This window comes from Macaca nemestrina, chromosome 8 (assembly GCF_043159975.1).
Source record: "Macaca nemestrina isolate mMacNem1 chromosome 8, mMacNem.hap1, whole genome shotgun sequence".
Taxonomy (NCBI): Eukaryota; Metazoa; Chordata; class Mammalia; order Primates; family Cercopithecidae; genus Macaca; species Macaca nemestrina.
The window spans coordinates 131,952,651-131,977,579 of NC_092132.1; the positions used below are offsets into that span (position 1 = coordinate 131,952,651).

At 58.3% G+C, this 24,929-nt stretch overlaps 2 protein-coding genes across 10 annotated transcripts in view; both read right to left on the bottom strand.

Moving 5' to 3' along the window:
* Nucleotides 1-695: 695 nt before the first annotated feature.
* Nucleotides 696-16,259, bottom strand: LOC105482077 (PDZ and LIM domain 2). 4 transcript variants are annotated; one of them, XM_011741962.3, is made up of 10 exons: nucleotides 15,331-16,234; nucleotides 14,169-14,263; nucleotides 13,337-13,488; nucleotides 10,049-10,118; nucleotides 9,777-9,922; nucleotides 9,539-9,617; nucleotides 5,575-5,651; nucleotides 5,210-5,355; nucleotides 3,317-3,434; nucleotides 696-1,275 (listed from the first exon to the last, which is right to left on the bottom strand). In XM_011741962.3, exons 1-10 carry the CDS (start codon nucleotides 16,076-16,078, stop codon nucleotides 1,098-1,100), a joined length of 1,809 nt encoding a protein of 602 aa, XP_011740264.2. In that variant the 5' UTR covers nucleotides 16,079-16,234; the 3' UTR covers nucleotides 696-1,097. The 4 variants fall into 4 exon arrangements, with proteins under 4 accessions (XP_011740264.2, XP_011740265.2, XP_011740266.2 ...); XM_011741963.2 differs by having other exon boundaries at nucleotides 15,634-16,214; XM_011741964.2 differs by having other exon boundaries at nucleotides 15,649-16,213.
* A 3,137-nt stretch (nucleotides 16,260-19,396) lies between these two features.
* LOC105482079 (sorbin and SH3 domain containing 3) overlaps nucleotides 19,397-24,929 on the bottom strand; it is a 30,382-nt gene continuing 24,849 nt past the window's right edge. For all 6 annotated transcript variants that reach the window (XM_071068504.1, XM_011741970.3, XM_011741973.3 and 3 more), the window contains 4 exons: nucleotides 23,494-23,805; nucleotides 23,090-23,193; nucleotides 22,464-22,570; nucleotides 19,397-20,220 (listed from right to left, as the gene is read on the bottom strand). In XM_071068504.1, the coding sequence (XP_070924605.1) occupies nucleotides 20,159-20,220; nucleotides 22,464-22,570; nucleotides 23,090-23,193; nucleotides 23,494-23,805 (585 nt within the window). In that variant the 3' untranslated portion in view covers nucleotides 19,397-20,158. The remainder of the gene's footprint in view (nucleotides 20,221-22,463; nucleotides 22,571-23,089; nucleotides 23,194-23,493; nucleotides 23,806-24,929) is intronic.

The window sequence follows — 24,929 nt, forward strand, 5'->3', positions numbered from 1 at the left end:
GGGACCACTGTCCCCTGCCTCAATTCAAGTGCACCCCCAGGGCAGCTCACCTGGCACTGGCCACATGCATTCGTGTTTTCTTGTTTTTTCAAGAGACAGGTCTCTCTCTCTCTCCCAGGCTGGAATGCAGTGGCATGATCATAGCTCAAGGCAGCCTCAACCTCCTGAGCTCAAGGGCTCCTCAGGCCTCCCCAGTACCTGGGGTTACAGCCTGAGCCACCCTGCCCTTTCTTTTCCCCCCTCCAAATCAATCACCAATGAAGCCAGCAGAGTCTCCCAGGAAAGAAGTGGAAGGTGTCAGTAGATCAACCTGGCCCTGGGGGCCCAACCCTTGGTGGGTGGCCGGCCTTCAGGGTCACAGGTTGTCTCACCAGCTTGGCTGGATGGGTCTCCTGGTCTTCCTCCCGTCCCTCTGCTTGGCACCCTCCACCATCCCCTCCAAAGCTTCCAGTGACAACCTCATTCCCTCCATAGCACAAGGGTCCTCCTGTACAACGGGCATCTTTACCAAAAGATTAAGGAACACCATGACCCCCAACCTAAAAGGCAAGGCCGTTCCACGGGAAATGTGAGGTGCAGGCAACTGGCAGGGGTGGGATTTGAGGGAGGGAAAAGAAGAAATGTACATTTCATAAAGACCCTCCACCCAGTGGGGGGAGCAGGTCATACCCAGGGCTGGCGGTAGGAAAGACAAGGAAGGGACGTCCACTTTATTTTGTCCGTATTCATATATTTATACAGCTCGTAAGTCAAAAACTTTACACAGTGACACCATTAGCCCCTGGCCCACCTCTCTCCTTCCCACTTCTGTGTTCGACCCTACTTAGACCCTGGCACACAAAGGTTCGTCAAAGGCAGTGGCCACCTCAGACTAGTGCAGTACCAGTCCTGCAGGGGAGAGGCCTGGCAAGGTGAGGGTGAGACTCCCACAGTCCAACACAGGTCCCAGACCTTGGCCCACCCAGTGAGGACAAAGGGGCCTCGGGTCTCCAAACTTAGCTCATGTAAGAGCAACTGCCCACCATTGTCCCTGCCATGCCAGCTTATATAGGCATGACCCTGGCCCAGCAGGGAGGCAGGCTGAGGGCACGGTGGGCTCAAGCCCGAGAGCTGAGGGTGGCAGGTGCGGAGTAGCGCTGGCGGGCATGCTTCTCACAGTACAGCTCATCACCCACCCAGAAGTGCCCGCGCATCTTCAGGTTCAGCCCACAGTCGGCGCAGGTGTAGCAGCCGGGGTGGCGATACCGGCCCTCCTGGATGCGCACAGCCTGGTTCCTGCAGGGGAGGGAGAGGCTTTAGCTCAGAGCCGCAGCACCAAGCAGGAGGCCACCACGCCCAGGGGCCTGGTCCCCACTGTAGCGTCAGGACCTAGATAGAGTCCAAAACCTTCTCAGAGACTTGACTGTTTTGTTTTTTTTTTAAACGGAGTTTTCCTCTCGTTGCCCAGGCTGGAGTGCAATGGCGTGATCTCAGCTCACAGCAACCTCCACCTCCCAGGTTCAAGCGATTCTCCTGCATCAGCCTCCCGAGTAGCTGGGATAACAGGCATGTGCCACCACACCCGGCTAATTTTTTGTATTTTTAGTAGAGACGGGGTTTCACCGTGTTAGCCAGGATGGTCTTGCTCTCCCGACCTCAGATAATCCACCCTCCTCAGCTTCCCAGAGTGCTGGGATTACAGGCGTGAGCCACCGCACCCGGCTCTTGACTCTTGAAGCTGCACGCAGGAATCTCACTTTGATGAACCCCCTAACACCACATACCCCCACCACCGCTGCCACTGCTGGGATGCCTAATTAAAAAAAAAAAAAAAAAAAAAAAGCCAGGCCCAGTAGCTCACGCCTGTAATCCACGCCTGGGATCCCAGATGGCCAGATCACTTAAGGCCAGGAGTTTGAAACCAAACTGGGCAACATAGCAAGACCTCATCTCTACAAAAAATTTAAAAATTAGCCAGGTATGGTGGTACACGCCTGTAGTCCCAGCTACTCAGGAGGCTGAAATGGGAGGATCGCTCGAGCCCAAGAGTTCAGGGCTGCAGTGAGCCATGACAGCACCACTGCACTCCAGCCTGAGCGACAGAGTGAAACTCTATTAAAAATATTAAAGTTTTTTTAAAAAGTTGTTCCTCCCACACAAAGACCAACCAGTCTGTCCCACATTGCCTGGATTTTTCACAGAGCAGTGATTCTCAGTGTGGTCCTGGGTCCCACAGCCAGCAGCATCGGCATCACTGGGGAATTCGTAAGAAATGCACATTCTCGGGCCTGCTGGCCTCCTGGAGAGGAGGCTGTGGGGTGGGCCCAGCCATCGGCATTTAACAAATCCACCAAGGGACCCAACGCACACACCTTTGAGAACCAGGATGGAAAACATGCTTTTTCCCTATCTCTGCACAGCAGGGGGACTGGATATTCTCCCACTCTGTAGATGAAAACACTAAAGCCCAGAAAGGTTAAGGGATTTGCCTAAAGTCAATCACCTGCCCCTCCCACGCGATACACTTCAGAAATTTACCAGAGAGGGGTTGGTGGGGGCAGGGGGGTGGTGTTCAGCAACCTTCCAGAGAATGTGGTTGCATTATAAATGCCACCCAATGAGAAAAATGAACCCACCTCGGCCGGGAACGGTGGCTCAGCTATAATCCCAGCACTTTGGGAGGCCGAGGCAGACGGATCACCTGAGGTCAAGATTTCGAGACCAGCTTGGCCAACATGGGGAAAACCCGTCTCTACTGAAAATACAAAAATTAACTGGGAGTGGTGGCGAGCGCCTGTAGTCCCAGCTACTCGGGAGGCTGAGACACGAGAATACCTTGAACCTGGGAGGCGGAGGTTGCAGATAGCCGAGATTGTGCAACTGCACTCCTGCCCAGGCAACAGAATGAGACACTGTCTCAAAAAAAAAAAAAAAAAAAAAGGAAAAGAAAAATAAGAAAAATGAGCCCATATCGGGAAAATTCAGCCTGCTCCAAAGGGGGAGGAAGGGGAAAAAACAATCAAGATTTTCCAGGAGGATGTGCTGTACCTCCAGGGAGATCTCCAGAGGCTTTAAAATTATGGAAGAGAAATCAAAAGGGATGGGAAAAGGAGGAGAGGGAGAGGGAGGAGATGCAGCCGGAAGCAGCTAGCACAGGCTCCTAAGAAGCCTGTAACTAACGCCCCCAAAGCTGTGGGACACTGCTTCCCCTAGGGTCCCTGACTGGGTGCCCAGTGCTAGCCCGATGGGCCCAGCCCTTCCTGAAAGCATCCAGTGCCCTGTCCCCCTCCCCACTCCCCTGCCAAGGCTCAGGTCCCCCACCCTCCTCCACACTCACGCGATGCTGGTACTGCACTTCTCACAAGTGTGGAGCTTGGGAGGGGTGGCCAGGGCCCTGGAGGCGGGCAGGGAGGACTGGGGGCTCAGTGAGCTGGGCAGGAAGGCTGGCGTGCCACCTGAGGGCAGGGCAGACAGACACGTGGTGAGAGCCCACCAACCACAGCAGCCTCCCAAAGATGCTCTAAGGTGGTGGGGTCTTGGAAAGCACCCTTATAAGAGGACCCCTAAAGTCACACTGACAGTGGCACTGGGTAAGGAGGAAGGTGATATTGCCAGACCCATGGCTGAGGCTGGGCAAGGGCATGAAGGAGGCAGGTACAAGGCCTAGTTTGCCCACCTGGGGCCGTCTGTGCTCAGTGTGTGACATGTCAGGTGAAGCAGGCGCTCCCTTCTCTAGTGACCCAGTAATGACAGTGTGATTAGATAATAACCCGAGATGGCAACAGGAGTGCAATGCCTCGGTGTGGCTTTCAAAGAGCTTTTCCATGCATTATCGCATGTGAGCTCTCAAGCCACACGAAGATGAAGCCCAGGGCTATGGGGCAGCTGTCACCCCTGCCTGCAGCTAAGGACACTGAGGCTGCCTTGGCAAAGGCACTGCCCTCTCCCTGTGCTGCCTCCTGGGACCTTCTGAGGCCTCAGGGTCAAAACAGACAAGATTTGCTCCAAACCTTCTCACCCCACCCCCATGCCTCTGCAAATGCCCCTTGGAGCTAAACATCAGCATTAGAACCAGCTACCTGCCCATCTCCAGGTGTGCCCTGTCCATCTGGGCTCTTCCATGTGCTCCCAACATGGAAATCTCACCTTCAACCTCACCGTTGTTCCTGGAGGCCAATTTCCAGCCTGCATCGCTACTCCCCACTCCCCTGCTCCCTGTCCATTGCCACCCCAGTGGGACTCAGCTGAGCTCCAGGAGCCCACACCAGCCACTGGGAAGGAGAGCCTTGGAGACAGCCAGGTGGGCCGGTGCCCAGGGCCAGGGGCACCATTTCCTGGGAAGCCAACTTCTCTCCATTTTAAAATTCAAGGTCGTGGATGAGTTATGCAGCCTCTCTGGTCACTCTCCTGCCTGTCCTGTTGCCTCCCTCCCCATCTCCCTGCTGTTCTAAAGGGCATTGGTGCTGAGCGTCTATAGGAACTCCCATAGCAGCGCCCACTTCCATGGGAGCCGGCCAGGCCTGTCTGCCCCAGTGAACGGAGCTCCCCAAGGACAGGAGTGAGGTCATGGTCACCTTCTATCCCCAAACTCTGCACACATCTGGTCCCTCGGATGGACACAGTCAGTGTCTGTCACATGAATAACTGAACTCTGGCAAGCCTCCGTATGTCCTGCTCGCCTGGCATCTGTATTTAATGGCTCTCCTGGGTCAGGGCACTCCTCAGCCTGGTTCCTGAGGGCCCTCACTGCAGGGGCTTGGCCTCCACTGGTGCCCTGCCATGCTATCAGGCCCCCATTCTCCTGCTCCCACACCCCAAAGCCCTCTGGCCGCCAGCCTCCACCTTCCACAGTGCTTCCTGCCAACATCTTAATGCTGTTTAAGTCTTGATGTTTTTTTCTGAGGCCAAGAGGCCAAGTCAAATCCCTCTTCCTCCAAGAAGCCCTCCCTGGAGGCCCAGCCTCAGGCCCCGCCACGGCTTTTATCACTCGAATGACACTTTCCCATCCCAGCCAGCTACTGCCCACTACTGTCTGGGAGCACGCTGGTGACCCTCCCAGACCGTCAGCTCCTTAAGGGAGCTGGGGCTCCGCGCCCTGCTGGGCTCCATGCCTAGTCCCGGGGTGAGCGCCTCACAGGCACTTAAGAACACTGGTTCACTGACCCATCCAGTCAGGGCCCAGGATATGGGAGGGAATCTCCTTCCCCTCCCCAGCCCCCGAGGCCCTCACCTCTCTCCTCAGCCTCCAGGGCTTCCTGCAAGAGCCGAAAGGAACTGGACTGTCGGGGGGCCGCCCGACCCTCGCGATTTTCCTGGAGCATCTTGAAGACTTCCGAGTCCTCGTCCAAGAGGAGGCTTCCCCCTTCCGAGTCCACGCTGTTGGGTGGGCGGCAGCCAGGAATGAGGGTCCCTTGCCGGGGCTTAGGCAAGCAAGGGGGTGGAGGACAGGAGAAGAGAGTGGGGGAGGGGGAGGAATCTGGGAGGTGGAGGAACCAACTGGGCCTGGAGGACCCCATCCCTCTCAGGGAAACCCATCTCCCTCCTGCTCCTCCCAGCCTTCCAAGACCCCACCCGACCCTCTGGGCCTGCTGGTACCTGGGCCTGGAGGAACGAGGGCCTGGGGAAGGCGGCAGCACCAGCACCGCCGAGTCGCCAGCTCGGCCAAGGCCGGCCTGTGGGGAGGAGGCAGTCGGGGAGGAGTCAGGGCCGGAGCCTTGGACCAACACACCCAGGAGGGCCTAGCCCGGCTGTTCCCAGGCCCGACACCAGGGGGCCCCCGGCCCCCGCCGACCAGCACACCCCTGCCCCTTCCCTCGGAGCCAGGGTGTCGGGCTTCCCGGCCCTCGCTGACCAGCAGGCCCCCTGCCCCTTCCCTTGGAGCCAGGGCACAGAGACTGCCAGGGCCCAGAGGGTGAGGGAGGCATGTGGGTTCTGCCAGGGACCAGGCAGCAGGAAGGCAGCAGGTGACAGCTAAGCACAGAGTCCTCTGTCACGCCCGCTATTATCTGTGTGCAAAGACATTGCACACTGGGGCCTGGCTCGGATCCCACGGAACCAGCAGAGAGGAAGCATGCTGCCCTTTTGCACTGAGGAGATGGAAACATAAAGGGATGAAGCAAGGGGTCGAGGTCCCCTGGGAGCCAGGGCCAGTGGGGGCAGAGGCCGTCTTCCCAAGGAGAGCTGGTTCCTCTCCCGAGAGGCGGGGGTCTAGGCTGACCAGCCTGTCCCTGCTCTGCTGGGAGGTCTGGGCCTGCCCCATGGAGCTTTGGGCAGCCGAGCCCTCCCTGGGCCACACCCTGGCAGCAATGCCCATCTCCAGGTGTGCCCTGTCCATCTGGGGCTCTTCCATGTGCTCCCAACATGGAAATCTCACCTTCAACCTCACCGTTGTTCCTGGAGGCCAATTTCCAGCCTGCATCTCTGTACTCCGCACTCCCCTGCTCCCTGTCCATTGCCAACCCAATGGGACTCAACTGAGCTCCAGGAGCCCACACCAGCCACTGGGAAGGAGAGCCTTGGAGACAGCCAGGCGGGCCGGTGCCCAGGGCCAGGGGCACCATTTCCTGGGAAGCCAACTTCTCTCCATTTTAAAATTCAAAGTCATGGATGAATTATGAAGCTAGATGGAAAATTGCATAAATCCTTAAGCTAAAGCAAAAACTTCTGGATCTTAAGAAAACAGCCCTAGACCCTCGCCCCACCAGCAGTTCCCCTCACATTGCTCTGCTCTCAGGGTCCGTCGGTAAAACGTTCTATAGGTAAGGAGACTGCAGGTCAGAAGGGCAAAGTGGCTGGTCTAAGCCACCTGAAGCATCAGAGGCAAAGCTGGGACTCCACACCTGGGCTGCAGGGCAACTGCCTGGGGCTGTGCGGTCACCTGAAGGACCTAGAGATAGTTTCTGCAGGTACTCAAGAGCCACATCACATCTCCAGACAGACCACCATGGGCCCTGCCTGGGGCACCGGCCCAGGATCCCTCCATGAGGCAAGTCCTCATTCCCAGCCAGAGGGAGAGGGGCTTTTCCCACTTGGCCTCCGCTCACCAAGGCATGTGATTACCAGCAAAGGGAACTTGTAATTTCCAGAGGCACCATAAGGGCATCCTGAGCCTCCGGCTCTCTGCAGCCTTGGCCATGTCAGGAGGCCACAAGGACACAGCACTCCTGCCTCTCTAGCTCACAGCATTCCTCCCATACACTCCCACCAGACTGCCCGGCCCAGAGAAGGAGCCCAGCTCCCCCACTGGGAGAGGCAATGCCTTTCTCCTCCCTCCCTTCCTCCCAGGCGGTTAGCGGTTAGGGACCCTTGCCTTCACAGAAGAGAAATTTTGCTGTTCAACAAGTTTAGGATCTAAAGAAAAATTAAGTGGGTTTCTTTCTCATGGGACTTCTTAGAGCTTTTAAGACTCTTGAGTGTAAGTGACTTTTTTTTTTTTTTTTTTTTTTAAAGAGATGGGGTTTCACTATGTTGCCCAAACTGGGTCTGGATTCCTGGGCTCAAGCAATCCTCCCGCCCCAGCCTCCTGAGTAGCTGGGACTCCAGGGGCGTGTTACAGCACCCAGCTACACAGTGATTCTCAAGAGGCAGCTGTGGGACCACAGCCTCATTTGTAGACTAGAACGTCAGCTCCATAAGGTCAGAGGTGTCACTCTGTTTTTCCACGAGTGCATCCCCAGAGCCCAGATGAGTGTCTGACATGAAGCAGCTGCTCGACAAATATTTGCTGAAGGAATGAGCAGAGTCATCAAGGTCAGAGAAGGGAACTCGGAGCGTCTAGTCTGACCTGAGGCCCAGGGAAAGGAAGAGGGACTGGTCCAAGTCGTCATGGCAGAGGTGGGACCGACCCAGGTGGGTCTCCCCACATCCAGCTCTGGACACGTGACCCGCAAGCCCCATGCCCAACTCAGCGGGTATAGGCTGGAGCCTGGGAAATTGAATTTCCAACAAGTTCTCAGGTGTTGCCGCTGGTTTGGGATCCATGCCTCTGTACCTTCCACACCGTTCATTTTCCTGGACTGGGGGCAACACGAGGGGGAAGCTCAGGAAGCCTTGCCCTTGAGCATGTGGTCCTGCTGAGACCACAGCTCGCCAGAGGCTTTGCGGAAAGGAGCCAGGACTGACACTGACTAGCCCTGAGACAAGCTCGTTCCTGGCTTATCTCAGAACAAAGCTTCCCCCTAAAAAACCCCCCAGCCCCAGTACACCAGGCCTCGCCTGGACCACTGTTTCCCCATCTCCCAGCGTGTCGGGCCTCCTGCTCATCCTTCCCTAAACCCTCCCGCCGCCACCTCCAATGTCCAGCAATACTCGTCACACAGCCTTCCTTCCCCAACTCCCCCACCAGAACGCCTCCTGCTTTTGTAATTAATACCACACTGCTTAATGCCTAATTGCTCCAAAATTGTTTTGCAAGTTTGCCTTATCTCCACAACTGCATCTTCAATTCCTTAACAAAGGGGACCCATGGAATACATCTCTATGACCACAACGCCAGACTGGCCCCTGGGTAGGCATGCAGCAGGTCACCAGGGATCCCCTCTTCAGAAGCCCCCCCACTCCCCACGCCAGAAAGATCCTGCTCCTTCCTCCTCTGGAGCCCCTGGGTTCTACTGCCCTCCCTGGCCACCCTCAAAGGCTCTGCTTTCTGTAATGCAGAATCAACCCGAAGGTAGGGCTCAGCAGCTGGGCTGTATCCCCATCACCCCAAAGGCTGGACGTGCCCCCGATGCTGTCCCCAGCAGCTGCGGCCCAGGGCTGTTGGCTGCCTCACTCCCTCACCATCCCCCACCATTGAAGAGGAGAAATACCACCCAGGAAGGGGGTTAGGCTGTCACCAGTGGCCACTGACACCTGGCTGGAAGAGAGTCCAGGGGAGCTGGTCGGATGGGGGGTGGGGGGAGGAGGAGACAGAACCAGCCAAGAGCAGCTCCAGGCAGAACCGCAGTCCCACTGGGGCATCTCTGGGCTGAGTCAGAGGAGGAAAGGAGGGTGTGGGTGGGAGTCGGGCAGGCCCTGGTCTTGGAATGGGGAGGAATGTATTCGAGAGATGCAGCCAGAGCCTAAAGGGAATCATCCCAACAACAGCAGCGAAACTATTTCAGCCGCAGCCCAAGAGAAACACACAGGCAGGAGGAAGTCAGCAGGATGGGAGGGGAGGGGGATGAGGGGAGGGGGATGAGGGGAGGGGGATGAGGGGAGGGGGATGAGGGGAGGGGGATGAGGGGAGGGGGATGAGGGGAGGGGGATGAGGGGAGGGGAATGAGGGGAGGGGAATGAGGGGAGGGGAATAAGGGGAGGGGAGAAGAGAGGGGTGGTCAGAGGGGTGCAGGAGATGGACAGGCCACTGGGCACTGCCAGGCAGGTCTTGGGCACAGCACATGTGGCCCACGACCAGAAGCGTGGCCTCCCTGGCTCAGGAGCAGAGCATGCCTGTCGCCAGGCAAAGGAGGCCCTGGCTGCCCAGGTGGGCCTGGCCACCTGCAGTCCCGGGGCACTGGCAACCCACAGGAACAGGAGGTGTTTCTGTTCCTCCAGCCTGTCTTCCCCTACAGAGCCTCACCTGTCGGCTTCCGGGGCGGCCTGAGTAGGACAGGCGGTCAGCAGCAGGGAGGCCCGGGGAACACGCCAGACTCTGGAAACTGAAAGTGGGAAAGAGACAGTGTGTGCCGGGGCCACCCCCAGCTTGCCCAGGGAGGATGCTGCCCCAGGCTCCCCCGAGCAGAGCTCCTGAGACTCCAAAGAGCCAGCCTGGAGCTGGCAGCCCAGACGACCAAGGTGCCCACCCACCGTGTGCTCACCTGCGGCTGATGGCCGCCTCTCCAGCGAGGGGGCTACTGAAGGGTGGTGGTGAGAAGGGGCTGCCAGCCCTCGGGCTGAGGGAGGTTGGGCTGGAGTAGGAGGACCTTAGGGAGGAATGACTCTCAGTGTGTGTCCTCACGGAGCCCTGCGGAGAGAGTGGCCATGTCAGGAAAGGCAGGGCTGCCCCACCGAGGCCGCCCTGCCCTCGGGCCTCGCGCTCATGCACCAGTGATCAGGGTGCTGAGGCTCCCAGGGGACGGCACCAGCTTACCTGGAAGCGAGTCGCCAGCACTTCCAAGGAGCTGTCCCCATTGGTCTGCCCTGGAGACGCAGCCTGAGACCTGAGGAGGCAACAGAGGGAGGTAGTGACACAGGGGCCCTGCACCCAGCAACCCCCAAAAGAGGCCAAAACTGTTCCCAGATCTGGTTCTTAACACCAGTAAAAGCTACAGAAAATTTGGACATCAGGTTGTCAACTTTTAACTTTCTCAAACTCAAGACAAACAACTATCATCAACAACCACCATGGTTTCTTAAAAGAAAGGACAGTTGGCCAGGCACAGTGGCCCACGCCTGTCATCCCAACGCTTTGGGAAGCCAAGGCAGGAGGATCGCTCGAGCCCAGGAGTTCAAGACCAGCCTGGGCAACATAGGAAGACCTCATCACTACTAAAATTTTTTTTAAAGTAGCTGGACATAGTGGAGCATGCCTGTAGTCCCAGCTACTTGGGAGGTTGAGGTGGGGGGATCACTTGAGCCCAGGAGGCGGAGGTTGTAGTGAGCCATGATTGCCCCACTGCACTCCAGCCTGGGCAACACAGCGAGATTCTGTCTCAAAAAACACCAAAGCCGGGCACAGTGGCTCGTGCCTATAATCCCAGCACTTTGGGAGGCTGAGGAGGTTGGATCTCTTAAAGTCAGGAGTTCAAGACCAGCCTGGTCAACAAGGTGAAATCCCGTCTATAATTAAAAAAAAAAAAAAAAAGGTTAGCCAGGCCACAGTGACGTATGCCTGTAATCCCAGCTACTTGGGAGGCTGAGGCAGGAGAACTGCCTGTCCCTGGGAGACAGAGGTTCCAGTGAGCCAAAATTGTACCACTGCACTCCAACCTGGGCGACAGAGTGAGACTCCATCTCAAACAACGACAACAACAACAAAACCCACTCTCCAAAAAGAAAGGATAGTTTGGTTCTAAAAAGTAGAATGTATAAAACTTCATCAGAAAGTTCAAACATTCAATTTTATTCGAGTCCTCACATTATCCTGCCCTCTTTCTTTTTTTTTTTTTTTTCCTGTTTTGCCTGGACTTTGTCACTGGTGTCACTCAGCCTCCGGTTTTTAGATTGATTTGGGGGAAGATTACTTTTTTTTTTTTTTTTTTTTTTGAAATTGAGTTTCACTCTGTCTCCCAGGCTGGAGTGCAATGGCGCAATCTTGACTCACTGCAACCTCCGCCTCCCGGGTTCAAGCAATTCTCCCTGCCTCAGCCCCCCAAGTAGCTGGGATTACAGGTGTCCACCAGCACACCTGGCTAATTTTTGTGCTTTTAGTAGAGATGGGGTTTCGCCACATTGACCAGGCTGGTCTTGAACTCCTGACCTCAGGTTATCTGCCCACTTCGGCCTCCCAAAATGCTGGGATTACAGGTGTGAGCCACCACGCCTGGCCCGATTACTGATTTCATAGAAATAATCCCTTATATTTTAACCCATGGAGAAACTGAAGCCCAGAGAGGGAAAGTGAGCTGCCTCCAGTTCTAGAGGCCATGGTGACTGGGCCAGCTGCGCACCCTGCCCACTGGAGGCCAGGGTGCCTTTGAGAGCGTCACTCCTGATCCCTTCCTCAGGGGTCTCCCCAGTTAAACAAAGGGTGAGACCCACCTGCCTCCTTCCAGACAAGCAGGCCTAGCTCCCCACCAGTGAGAGGGGCTCCCCCCTCCCAGCTCCCTGGGTGGAACCCAGCTGGAGCCTTGAGTGGGAGGTAACTGAAGTCAGGGCTAGGGGACAGCCTGCCTCGTCCCATCCTGCCACGCATTCCTGGCCGTAAGGCTGCTTCTAGAGATGTAAGGCAACAGGACCCTCAGCTTCCTGGGAGAGCCGTGGGATCAGAGTGAGGGGAGCGCAGGCTCTGGCTCCAGCCTGGACCCCTGCTTCCTGCCCCAGGGCTTCTGATGCCAGAGAGGCCACCTGGGGAGGGTAGGAGGCCGGAGATGGGGGAGGCACGTCAGCAAAAGTTAAGAGACTGGGCCAGGCGCGGTGACTCATACCTGTAATCCCAGCACTTTGGGAGGCCGAGGCGGGTGGATCACAAGGTCAGGAGATCGAGACCATCCTGGCCAACATGGTGAAACCCCATCTCTACTAAAAATACAAAAATTAGCTGGGCGTGGTGACACGTGCCTGTAGTCCCAGGTACTTGGGAGGCTGAGTCAGGAGAAACGCTTGAACTCAGGAGGCAAAGGTGGCAGTGAGCCGAGATCACGCCTCTGCACTCCAGCCTGGCAACAGAGCAAGACTCTGTCTCAGAAAAAAAAAAAGTTAAAAGACTGGAGTCTGGGCTTGTCTGGTGCAGAACCAGAGGCCTGACTTACAGCCCAGGCTTACCTACCTCCCCGGAGCCCTGAACCCTCCAGAGAACCCCAGAGGAAGAGACGGTGTCGCCCCATTCCCAGAAACCATGAGGTTCTCTCTACCCTCTTTCTCGGGGTCCCAACTGCTGCAAACACCCAGGGACCTGAGCGACATGAAGAGAGTCAGCTTCTGCCACACCACAGGGCAGGGCAGTTGGAGAAGGAGGGGCTTGGTAGGGCTGAAGAGAGCAGGACAATGTAGGGGTGGCCAGGACGCAAGAGGTGTCTGACTCATGTTCCAGGCCCGTGCAGAGGGCTCTCCTGACTTGGGAATCTCCTGGCATTCCTGATCTGTGACTCACTGCGAAGCCCCACCCCAGGGAGCCACCTGTTCCCCCTATAGCTTGGCCTCCAGGCCCCACCCTGGCCCCACCTTGGCTTATAGGCTCAAAACCCTAGGAGTAAGGCCCAGGATGGGAAATCCAACTTCACCAGCAGGGCCCAGAGCCATGATGGGGAGGAACAGACAGGCTCTATGAGGAACGAGCCCCCCAGGTCCTCACTTCCAGCTGGGAACTAAACAAAGGCCATACTCTGTTGGAGGCAGGAGTCCTGGGGACCAGCCTCGGGCATACCTATCCCAGAAGTTTCCCCTCTTCAACCCACTTCATGCCCACGCCCTGTGCCCTGCACACTCTTGGGAACCAGACAAACCCGGGCTTCCAGGTGGCTGGTGCCAGCTCGCCCTGCCCAGCCTGTGACTGCACGCCCAGCCTGGCGCCCACCTTTACCCAACCAGGCACAGGAACACCCCTCAGCCCACCCTGCTGCAGGAAGCAGAGCCCAGGACCTTCTCACCGAGGTGTGGAGAGGGCCCAAGAAGGCCGCTTTAGGGCTGAGCTCTAGGCCATGGGCAGGAGCAAGGGCGGCTCTGTGGGGTGGCGGGGGGAAGGGGAATGCCACAGGCTCTGCAGAGCTGGAGGCCCTACCGGTCCAGCTGCAGCCGCAGAGGCGAGGGGCTCTGGCGGATCTTGCTCTGGGCCTCGGCATGCAGCATGCCCTCCGCGCTTTCCCCGTTGATGGCTACGATTATGTCTCCAGGCCGGAGGTCAGCGTCCTTGGCTTTGCCCCGCTCAGCCACCTGTAGGGATGAGAAGCTGGTATGCTCAGACCGTGGCCCACCTGGGGAAGGGACTTCCCACTCTGCTACCCAAGAAACACAGAGGCTGGCTTGACCTAGGCCTGCCTGCACCCTCCTGCACGTCCCTCTGCCTGCTCATGACACCGAACTGATCAGCCATCCCCTCCAGAAGCACAGGTGGCAGCCGCCGCCCCACATTGGCATTCTAATGAGCCTCCCAAAGAACGTGCAGTGGCAGAATGTCAGGAACTGTGCTTGGAAATACTTTTGGATAGAGAGCCTTGCCCGTGCAAATCACACCTTACAGGTGACTGCCTGCACGGCCCTCCTGCGAATGCTCCCGGCCCGGCCCGGGTCAAGAGGAGACTGTCAAGAACTCCAGGGCTCTTGTTCTAGTAACCACCCAAAATGGCTGCCTGCAGGTGTGGGGATGGCAACTGGGGAGGCAAGAGCAGGCCCTGTCCTCGGCCCAGTTCCTTTTCACTCCCAAGGTCTGTTCCTGAAGTGGCCACCACATCCCCGTGGCAAAGGGCCACGGCTCCCTTGCAGCCAGCACGCCGGGCAGCAGTAGGTCCCTGGCCCCAGAACAGAAAAAGCAAGCCTTCTGTGCCGAGTGGCGTGAACACGGCTGACCTCGCTTCTGGCAGGACCCCCTCACCTCTTGGAGCCACCATCCTTACCTTGGTCACCATGATGGGCGTGTGGAAATCCCTGCCCCCTGTGATACGGAAGCCCCAGGGCGCTGGCCCGGCCACATCCACTGTGAGCACCATGCCTGAGGAACACAGGACCAGGAGGTGAAGTCCGTGCCCCCACCCGGCTCTGGGGGTACTGTAAGGCAGCAGGAGAGGGGCCAAAGGGAGAAAGAGAGGGCACGACAGCTCCCGGACAGCTACTCAGGGTCTCTGGGGTGGGTAGAGGAAGTGGTTAACTCCCTCCCTCACCCCTGTTTCACTTCCCCCCACCCTGGGAAGCCATGCCTCTGTGTTCTCCCTTCCTTAGGCTTCAGCCCAGGGAGCGACTCCCAGGAGGGGGCAGCCCAGGCTGCCAGGTGGGGGGCTTATTGGAGCATGGGGGGCAGGGGCTGGCAAGTGGAAGAGATGCCAGCACCGCCTCCGTCTCCCCTCCTCCACCATCAGGGCTCAGTCCCACTAGCGCTTGCTTCCTGTCCCCAAAACCCACAGCACACGGTACTTCCTCTCCACTCTTGGGGAGGGCTGGTGAGTGGCCTAGGGAGAGGAGGGCTCAGGAAGCAGGAGGAACAGGCTGGCATCAGTACAGACTGTGTAAGTCACTGGCCAGGTGAGGGGCTGGTGGGGTGAGGCTGGGTCTTCACAGGGGCCTCCTAGCTGCCCACCTCGTTCTTGGCAAAGTGGCTCACACGGGCAAGACCAGGCTCCCCACCTCCCCCAGGGGCCTGCTGCCAGGGCAAGGAGGCCAGGGTTCATCTGTCAAACTGGGCACACCCACCCTAGATTCCTGATGCTGCCCGACAGACAGCTGTGGTGACAGGCCTCCCATCCACAGCCCCTCTGCTGGGCAAGGAAGTGCCCCTGCAGACAGACCCTTTGGGATTTCCTGAGCCTCTAGCTCTGGAACCAGGAGCCAACCCAGGCAGGAAGTCGCGGTACCAGGCTGGGCACCACCCTGCCCAGCACCCATCCTGGGGCTGCCCGGGACGCAAGCGCTGCGAGAATCTATCAAGAGCACCAGCGGTCTGTCCGCTCCATCCCCGGCTGCCTTCCCCTTGGGCCCAGGCCTGGCCTCTGTACCCCGCACCGCCGCCACCCCAGTCCCCGAGGCCGGCTCTGGCGACTGGCGGCCACCCTGAGATTCCCAGACCTTTGAGCCGGTCAGTGGACTCCGCGCTGCGGGCGCCGCGGGGAGGTGCCCAGCTGGATGGCCCGGCTCTCCCAGTTCTGGTGCCTCCTTCGCTCTGAGGGCAAAGTACCCTGCGGGCCGGGGGCTGGAGGAGGAGCGCGCCGGCCGGGGAGAGTTCAACCCGCGGGGGCGCCCCAGCCGATGCGAGGCTCCAAGGAGCGGGGCCGGGAACGAGGCCAGGGTCCCGCGCCGATAGGGGCGCCGAGAGGAACCGGGCGCCGGGGATGGCGGGCCGCGCGGAGGGGTGCAGGTGGGCACGCTCACCTGGCTGCCGCTCACCTGTCGGGCTGGGCGCCCAGGCCCGGGAGGGAGAGAGGGCGAGGAGACGCCGCCGCTCCCGCTGCGGTCTGCCCGACTCTGGGGAGAGTCCGCCCGGGGCCCTGGGACCTGCCTCCGCCCATGTGATCCCGGGGCCGCCCCTGCCGCCGCCCCTGGCCCGGGAAGCCGCCGCCTCCGCGCGGCGAGCCCAGGCGCTGCCACCTGGCCCGAGCCCGCCGGGGGGATGGGGCAGGCTGTCCCCAGGGCCCCCTGCAGGCTGCGGCCGTCCAGCCGGTGGCGCCCTCATCTTCCCCGGAGCGCCCGCATGCCCCCGACCGCCCGGGGCACAGCGGAGCCGGTCCAGTGACGGCCCCGCGCCCCAGTTCGCAGACGGCCGAGGGGGCAGCCCCATAAAGCTTTCCCACGCCGGCCGCGCTCTCCCGCTCCTCATCCCCAAGCCCTGGGCAGGGTGGGCTGCCTGGGTGCGTCTGCGGTCCGCCTGGCTTCTCCACCTACTCCAGGCTCGGAAGCTGGCGCAGATGCGGCCTTGACACCCACAAATCCCAAACCAAGGCCACCCTCCTCCCGCCAACTCCCTTCCTGAGCGCTGGTTTCTCGCCAGCGCAGAACTTCTCTGCCTGGAACTTCTCTGCCTGGAAAGGGGACCCGCAGGGACCCTAGGAGATGGAGAGAGAGCCTCCTGGCTGGGGGTTCACCGGACACCCCCACCTCTAGGCTGGTACCTTCCCGTTCCCTTGGGCCCTCACCTCACCCTCTCTGCAGGCCTTCACACCCCTTCCTGCCCTCTCCCCCGTCCTCTTTCAAGCATCTGGAGCTCAGGCTGTAAGGATGAGGAGAGGGCAGCCAAGGAGGGGACCCAGGTGCCAACTTAGGGAGGAGGAGCTGTACCTGACAACCCTCTCCCAGGGGACCTCAGGGCCACAGAGCCGCCTCTCCTTGGGTCTTCACTTCGCCTCTGGCTGCCAAGCTGCTGTCTTTTCAGGGGATCACACCTGTGGGTGCAGCTGTGCCTCACCTGCCTCAGGTGTGAGTCATTCCCTCCACGCTCACTCTGTGAAGAGTGGCCTCCCCACGCCCCTCACCTGCCCGTGCCTTCGTCTCAGCCTCCCCGCGTTCACACTTCAGCCCCCCTCCTCCCACAGCCTCTGTCCTGGGCGTGCAAACTCCTCTCCCACTGGCTGGTTTCCAGCCTCCTGGCATGACCACCTGGCCTGATTGCACCTGTTCCACCTCCCTGACTAGACTGGAAGCCTCTTGAGGGAAGAGGCAACTACAGGTAGGGTGAGCACAGCCCCGGGGGGCACACACTAGCCCCCAAGTGCACAGCTGCGTCTCACCGGCTGTGTGACCTTCAGCAACTTCCTCAGCTCCTCCAGGCCTCAGTTTCCCCATGTGGAAAATGGGGATAATGTGCCGCTTACCCTTCTGTTGTAAAAATTGCTTGGCCACAGGCAAAAGCCAAGGATGGCACAGAGGTGTCAAACAGAGTCCCTGCCTCAAATGGGGAGGGGACTCCTGGGAAGGGACCCAAAGGAAGGGAAATTCATCCATTCAGTTCTTCCACGCAATCATTCCAACAGCATTCATTCAGTGAGTACTGAGCGCCAGTGAGTACTGAGCACCAGTGAGTACTGAGCGACAGTGAGTACTGAGCACCAGGTACTACGCTTGCCTCTGGGAATGGAGAGTGAACCAAACAAAAGCCAATCATTTCCTCAGAGAACCCCTCCTGCATACCTTGGACAGACTCTACAAACAGCCCCAGGTTCATCTGGCAGGGCTTTCTGATGGGTGGGTTGTGAATTCACAAAACCCACCACAAAGACAAGTCAGCGGATGCAGGCAGGGCATAACTCTGGCACAGAAGGGGACATGTCCTGCTCGTAGCCTCTCTGTGGCCCTGGGTAAGCCACGTCACCGCCCTCCCATCTCATGGGTGAGCCATCCCCAGCAGCCTCTGATCCTCCCTTCACCCCCCACCCCCCCGACTCAGGCCAGGTCGAGGCACAGAAGCATCTTTCAGGCAGGACTGTGGTGCAGACAGCCCAGGGTTGGAGGGTTTGTTAGCTGCGGGAGGTGCCAGCGCTCCATCAAAGAGAGGGTGTGGAGTTGGTCTCTGTCCCAGGGAGAGGAGGCCTCAGCCCTGATATGTTTTATGAGGGCATCAGGGAGTTCATGAAATAAGAGCTGGGATGGGGGAACGGCAACCTGGCCAGTGGGTTCTGAAGAATGGTCGTTTCTAGGCCAGGATGGGCTGGACCTGCCCATTTAGAACCAGACCAGGGTGAGGATGGAGGTGGATGGAGGACTCGTTCTTCCAGCCGCTGTTTAACCCCTGCTGGGTCAGGCCGCACCCAGGTTCAAGAAACCAGCCAGGGCTAGGCCACTGCCCTGTCAACCATGAGCTCCTCCCCTCTGTCCTGACAGAACTGGGCACCACCACCTTTCACTCCAGCCACCACCTCTTCACTCCAGCCACCACCTCTTCACACCTCCCTTCGGTGACAGGCCTAGAAGACAGGATTGCCAGGAAGAACATAAAAGCGGCCCAACCCTGGGCCGCCCTAGAGAAGTCCCTGACCTCACACATGACCTTCCTTCTCCAAGGGCCCCTGGATGAGGGCTGCCTGGGCATTTAGTAGATTTCAGGAAGTGAGGTAGACCTGACTTCAGCATTTAATAATGATGTGACCTAGAAAGCTTAATTTCTCAGAGCCTGGGTCTCTCCCTCTGTAAAATGGAATCATAACCTGCCATGGTGAGGCTCACGTTAGGTAACACCCGGAGAGGCCCTGGTGCCCTGCTCACCTCTCAGCAGCAGCTGAGACACGGAGCTGCCTTTCTTGGCAGAGTGCCTGGACTCTGCCTGGACTATGCCACCACTGTCATCCCACAGGGACCCGCAAGCTCCAGGACTATAAAACCTTGTTGAAGATCAGGCGCAGTGGCTCACGTGTGTAATCTCAGCACTTTGGGAGGCTGAGGTGGGTGGATCACCCAATGTCAGGAGTTCAAGACCAGCCTGGCCAACATGGTGAAACCCTGTCTCTACTAAAACTACAAAAATTAGCTGGGCATGGTGCTGCAACCCTGTAATCCTAGCTACTCAGGAGGCTGAGGTGGGAAAATTGCCTGAAACCGGGAGGCAGAGGCTGCAGTGAGCCGAGATCGGGCCACTGCACTCCAGCCTGGGCGAAAGAGACCCCATCTCACAAAAACAAAACAAAACAAAACAAAAACCCTTGTTCAAGAGTAGTTTTGGCTGGCTGTGCCTCACCACTCCCAGCTTCCCACAAAGGACTGCTCAAAAGCCTGAGCCCAAAGAGGAGAATAAACACACACAAGGGCTTCGGTGTGGAAATGGAGCACACAGAAGGAAAACAGCAGAACAGTCAGAAATGTCATCTAGCCCAGCAACCCCACGGTGGCAGCTCCAGAATCAAAACAGTCTGCAAACAAGGCCACATTCAGTCCCCCATCTCTGATGGCTCCCTGCTACCAGGGCCTGGCACTGTTCATTCTCCCAGCACTTCTTGCCACACAGCTGCCCAATCGTGGGGGCTATCCCAGCCTGCCTGACACCCAAAGGCAGAGATCTTTGGAGGTAATAACGGTGTTTTTCCATCCTCCCCTTACACACACACCTGTCCCACCTGTCTCCCAGCACAGCCCCCAGCAGAAGGAATTCCCATCTTCCCAGACAGGAGAAGGCATCTCCTACCCCAAGGAAAAGGCCTCAGAGACAAAGTCCCTTGTGTCCAGGTTTATTTTACATTCTCTTCCAGAGGGGACGTGGGGCTGGGGGAGAGCCAGCAGGCAGGCGGGCAGCACACAGCAGTCTCCCTGGGGAACATTTGAGCCAGGCTAGTGGTGCCCGGCCCCACAGTGCGGGGTGATATTCCAGGACCAGGCCCAGGACTTGATAGCCCCTGGGAAGAGGTAGCCTTGGGGCCAGAGCTCTTGCCAGGCCTGGATCGCTAAGAAGGTGCTGCTGTCCCCCGCCTTGCTCCGCCCCCCACGCCCAGCTGGAGGCCAGAAGGCAAAGTGGGCAGCCGGCAAGCTGGGGGGGTGGGAGGAACCCCAGCAGGCGGGGGCGGCCTTTGGTCTCTAGGAGGCTAGGAAGCTGGTCCTGGTTAGAGGAACCCCCTGGGGGCAAAGCGGAGCGCTGGTCCCTGTTAGAGGAAAGCTGGAGCAGGATGGGGGTGGGGGACTTGGGGTCTGGTCTCAATAAGGCCTGGAAATGGTCTCCACTTCAAAGCGGACCTCTGTATTTGGGGAGTGGGGTGGGGAAGAAATGAAAGGGCTGTGGGAGGAATGTCTGTGAGTCGTGGGTGGGAATCAGTCCAGGGGGCTTCGAGGGGGGTCCGAGGGAAAGGCTGCGGGGGTCGTCTGCAGATGCCGGGAGCTCAGGTCCTGGGGAAGGAGGATGTGGGCGGGGGTCATGTCCCTCCCACGAGTGCAACTGCTCCCCACCCCATCCTGGCTGGCTCCAAGTTGCCATGGAGACCACTCACACCGGGGCAACGTAATTTCCAGGGAATGTTCCGAATTTCTGGGTCCTCCGGGAGACACCTGAAAGAGGAAAGGCAGGAAGAGCGTTCCCCGCTCCCTTCTTCAACAGGTATGCAAGGGTGAGGGCCTGCCCCCTGCCGGCAGTGCCCAGAACTGTAGGGGAGTTCTGTAGGGGAGCCCAGGGAGGGAGTTGGATTTGCTCTCCTCCTTCCTGCCCCCTAGCGGCAGAAGCTTAGATGGGCAAAGCTACACTTCCCACACTCAACAATCAAATAATCTGAGCAATTAACAAAGGCGCATCACACTGTACACAGCGCGCAGTCACTCCCCACCTCCTCCGCAAAGTGGGGACGCAGGAGGAGGAATCATAGAACTGAAATCGGGAGAAACGCCCCTGGTCTAATACGGCACCCTCACTTAGAGATGGGTGGGAAGGCCTAAGAGAAGACTGAATGAATTGCCTGAGAGCACCCCCATGCTTAGGAGCAAGCTTGGGACACAGATCCAGGCCTCTGGTCTACAGCCCCACAGAAACTCGTGTCTTGAAGAGGAGGAGGGGGAACCCCAGCGGGCAAAGCATCTGGGGGGCCTGGCACCCGATGCTTCCCCAAAGCCAGCACTTCTGTTGCCTGCCTTCCTTTATGCCCTGAAGACAGTGACGTCCTGGAGGAAACCGGCACCAGCCCAGGGTCACCGATGGGTCACTGTGGACCCAGGCCAGGGTTGAGGACCTTCAGAGCCCTGCCCCTTTCCCCTGCACACCCCTGCCTCTGGAGCAGCACTTGGGGAGAGCTCCTGGTGGAAAGGCCCAGAGCTCACACCTGTGTATCCCCGCACCCCCCAGCTGGTTCTTCCAGCCTGGGAGGAAGAAGGAATGGAGAAATATAGAAATACAGAAATGTAATAAGTATTATTATATTCCTATATATGGAAAAATAGGAATATAAACTCAAATGAACGTCACTCCTGACCTTGGGTGAATGGATGATCCTGAGCCTCCCCTTCCAGGCTGGCACCCTGACTTCCTTGGGGGCAGCCCATGCTCGTCCCACCCCCACCCTCATCCTCTGCCCTGAGTACCTCCCTTTCCTCTTGGCCTCCCCAAATCCTTCCCCTGCCCTTCCAGGCCCAGCTCCCTCATTTCCTCCAGGAAGCCTTCCCTGACCTGCACTAACTAAAAGGGTCACCACTCGCCACGTGTGGCTGTTGGGCACTTGAGACTGGCCCATGCAACTGAGGAACTGGATTTTTAGTTTATTTCATTTGAGCTACATTTCAACAGCTGCATGCAGCTGGTGGCTGCCATACCAGAGAGGGCACAGGTCTCACCCATTCCTCTCAAAGCACTTGTGGCTCATAACACAAAAGTGGTACTTTTTCTTCTTGTCTGCATAGATTTGCAAAACTTTATTAGTAGTTGTAAAAAAACTTGCAAAGCAAAAGTGTATCGAGTAAATTTGAATACATCTCTAAGCACCGCCTCCCTCCCTCCCCCACCAGAAGGTAGGGGCCATTCACAGGGTAGTGCTTAAGGTCCTGGGTGGGTCAGGAGACTGGCTGGCAGCTGTACTGGGATCAGATCAGGAAGGGTGGGCTGCCAGGTCAAGGGGCTGCCTAAGCAGCCCCCCAGCTCCTCAGGCCTCAAAACCTGCTTGGGGAGGGGCAGGGGGCTTCTGGCCACTCTCTTCTCTGTGGGGACGGCCCATCCTCTGAAGATGAGACCTGCACAGGGCCAGCCCACTCTGGGGAAAGAGGCCATGTGAAGCCTGGTAGGTTGGTCACCTTGATTCAGGCCGAGGCCAACCTGAGGCTTCCTGCATTTGTCCTTGGTCAGAGCTGCCCTTGGGCCAGCCCTGAGGGGCTGGGACCTTGCTCCACTCCCTTTTCCTCCCAGGCTGGAGGAGCCAGCTAGGGGTTGCAGGATACAGAAGTGTGAGTCCTGGTCCTTTCCACCAGGTTCTTTCCCCGAGGGCTGCTCCAGAGGCAGGGGTGTGCAGGAGGAAGGGGCAGGGCTCTGGAGGTCGGGAACCCTGGCCTGGGTCCCCGGTGACTCCATCGGTGACCCTGGACTGGTGCCAGTTTCCTCCTGGGCCTCGGCCTCTTCAGGGCATGAAGGAAGGCAGCCAACAGAAGTGCTGGCTTTGGGGAAGCATCGGGTGCCAGGCCCTTCCCAGTAGCCCGGTCGGAAGCTGAGTGGGGGGTGGTCGGCCATGAATCTTTGCTGAAGTAGCACTGGCAGGCAGCAGCAGCCTACCCACATCCCCTGGGGCCCTGAGATGCCTCCTCCCAGCCTGCCCACATACCCACAAACCAGCCATCGTCACACTGCTGCATGACATCCACCCTGTCCCCCTCGCGCAGCTCCAGCTCGTCTTCGTTCTGGGGCCTGTACTGGTACATCGCCCGGTACCTACGAGAAGCATCGTCACGGCAACTGGAGAACGGGCCCAGAGGCTCTAACCCAAGTGTTGCCACTTCCTGTGAACGCCCCAGGGTCCCTTCACGCTCTCACTAGCCCCTGCCCCAGCTCTTCGGAGCGACTCTGCCTGTGCTCAGCGCAGTCTTTCCCAGGCCTGCCTTCTGCCCTCTGGGCCCTAAGCCACTGAACCCTCGCCTCCTCTGAGCACCTGGTGCCTTCCTGTCCATTCTACCGGTTCCACACTTCAATTCTACATGCACTGACCTCAGGGCTAGAAACCCAATGAGGAGACCAAGGCCACAAGGCCACGCAGCTGCCAGGAGGGACTGGGAACATCACAGACCAGCGCCTCCTCCCTGCACCAAATCACCATAAGCTCTTCGAGGACAAGGGCTACCTGGTAGAAGTTTCCCAAATCCACAGGTGGGGACTTGGGGGAGGGTGGAATATGGGGTACTGCCTGCCAGTGACCACTCCCCCAGTCTGATCAAGCCCTCAGATGGTACTCACGGGGTCCAGTGTATCTGAGAGGCGTTAGGAGAAGAGGTCCCCAGGTCCAGGGGATGGCTGGGACCTCGAGGGTGGGACAGAGCTGGACCAGGGGTGCCAAGATTCTGAGGATTGACAGGAAGAAAGGGATGTCAGAGGCAGGAAGATGATGGATGAACCAAGAACACCGAGGGTCAGGAGCCCGGGCTGGCTTTGGGATTCCATCGAGAGCTCCCTGGGCCAGAGCTCGGTAGGCTGAGGTTCCCCAGGCCAGGGTGGGGCTGCCATACTAGCTTCTGCCCTGTCACCCCACTCGTCTGTCCCAGGGCTGTCTGGGAAGGATTCCCAAGTGTGGACAAGTCACGGGGCTGGGGGATGGGGGGTGGGGAGGAGGTGGGCTCTCTGGTGGAGGCAGGCTACCTCACCTGGGTCTGGGGTCTAGGCTCCTGGGTGGAGAAGGAGAAGCCAGTGCGGCGGGGGGAGGTCTGCCCTCCCCAGTCGGTGGGGTCAGCTGGGCTGCGCGGGGCTGAGGGGGAGCTGGGGTGATGGGCTGAACGGGCGGCAGCAGTCAGGCGGGGAGATGCGGGGAGCTGGGGGCCGTCGTCACAGAGCCGGAGCCGGGGTTCACGAGACACCTGCACGTAGCTGGCGGGGAATATGCCTTGACGCCCCGTGCCCGTGATGCGCCCCTCGTACCAGTTCTCATTCACTTTGCGGATCAGGCAGATGTGCTCTCCCTGAGGGGGAAAGTCAGTGTCTGTGGGGCTTTCCTGGTGCCATGCACCCACGGTGCCTTATCTGGGATGCATAGCAAGGTCCCTCCCCAGAGCTCCAATCACAGGTGAGCCTGTGACTAATAATGCAGATCCAAACCCAGCTCTGCCAGGTCAAGCTGTGTGGCCTCAGGCAGGCTGCTCTGTCTCTCTGAGCCTTGTTTTCTCCTCCGTTAAGTGAAAATAACCATACTGTCACTATGAGGTGTGAATGAGATCAACAGTCCACTCCTTAGGCACACGGGACAGGTGCTACCACTACTGCCCTGCCTGGGTCCTGTTCCTGCCTCACGCTGGGGGACCCTGTCATGAGTGTGTCAAAAACACACTCCCCAGGACAGGCAGGGAGTCCTCAAGGCCATAGGCTGGCTGACATTAGGTAGAACCACTCCCTGGGAGGGTGGCCTCCAGCCCTTGCCTTCCCCTGCTCTCTCCTGCCCCTACCTCTCTCCATCCAGCCACCTTCTTCCCCCTCTGTCCCTGGGGCCAGCTCTTCTGGGTAGCATTCACTATGGTCTGTCTTTGGCTGATTTTGGAAGCATAGTCGCTGCTCCCCAAATCAACCAAAGGCAGACCACTTCTCTGCTTTCTAGAACAGCATTTTTCAAACTTGTTTCACCACAGTCCACAGTTAAAAAGATTTTAATAACAGCCCAGAATACATACATATGTGCGTACACAGAACTGCCTACAGTAGGATAAAGTGCTCTTCCTGCCCGCGACGCACGCTAACATTTCTGTCTATACCTTTAAAAATGCTGAGTATGATCCACTGCAACCTGCAGTTGAAAATATATATAACTCTAGAAGTTTATGATGATCTTTTAAAAATGGACCAAAATTACTTGGGAGGCTGGGATAGGGGCAGGGGCAGGAGGATCGCCTGAGCCCAGGAGTTCAAGGCCAGCCCGGGCAACACAGTGAGACTCTGTCTCAAAAAAATGCAGAAAAAAATAAAAAAGACTACACTAAAGGAAGCATAATGAAAGAGACTGGGGAAAATTTTGAAATCCTAGGTGAAGCTAGGTACATCAGACTCTTTTTTAAAAAAGTGTTTTTAGGCCAGGTGCGATGGCTCACTCCTGTAA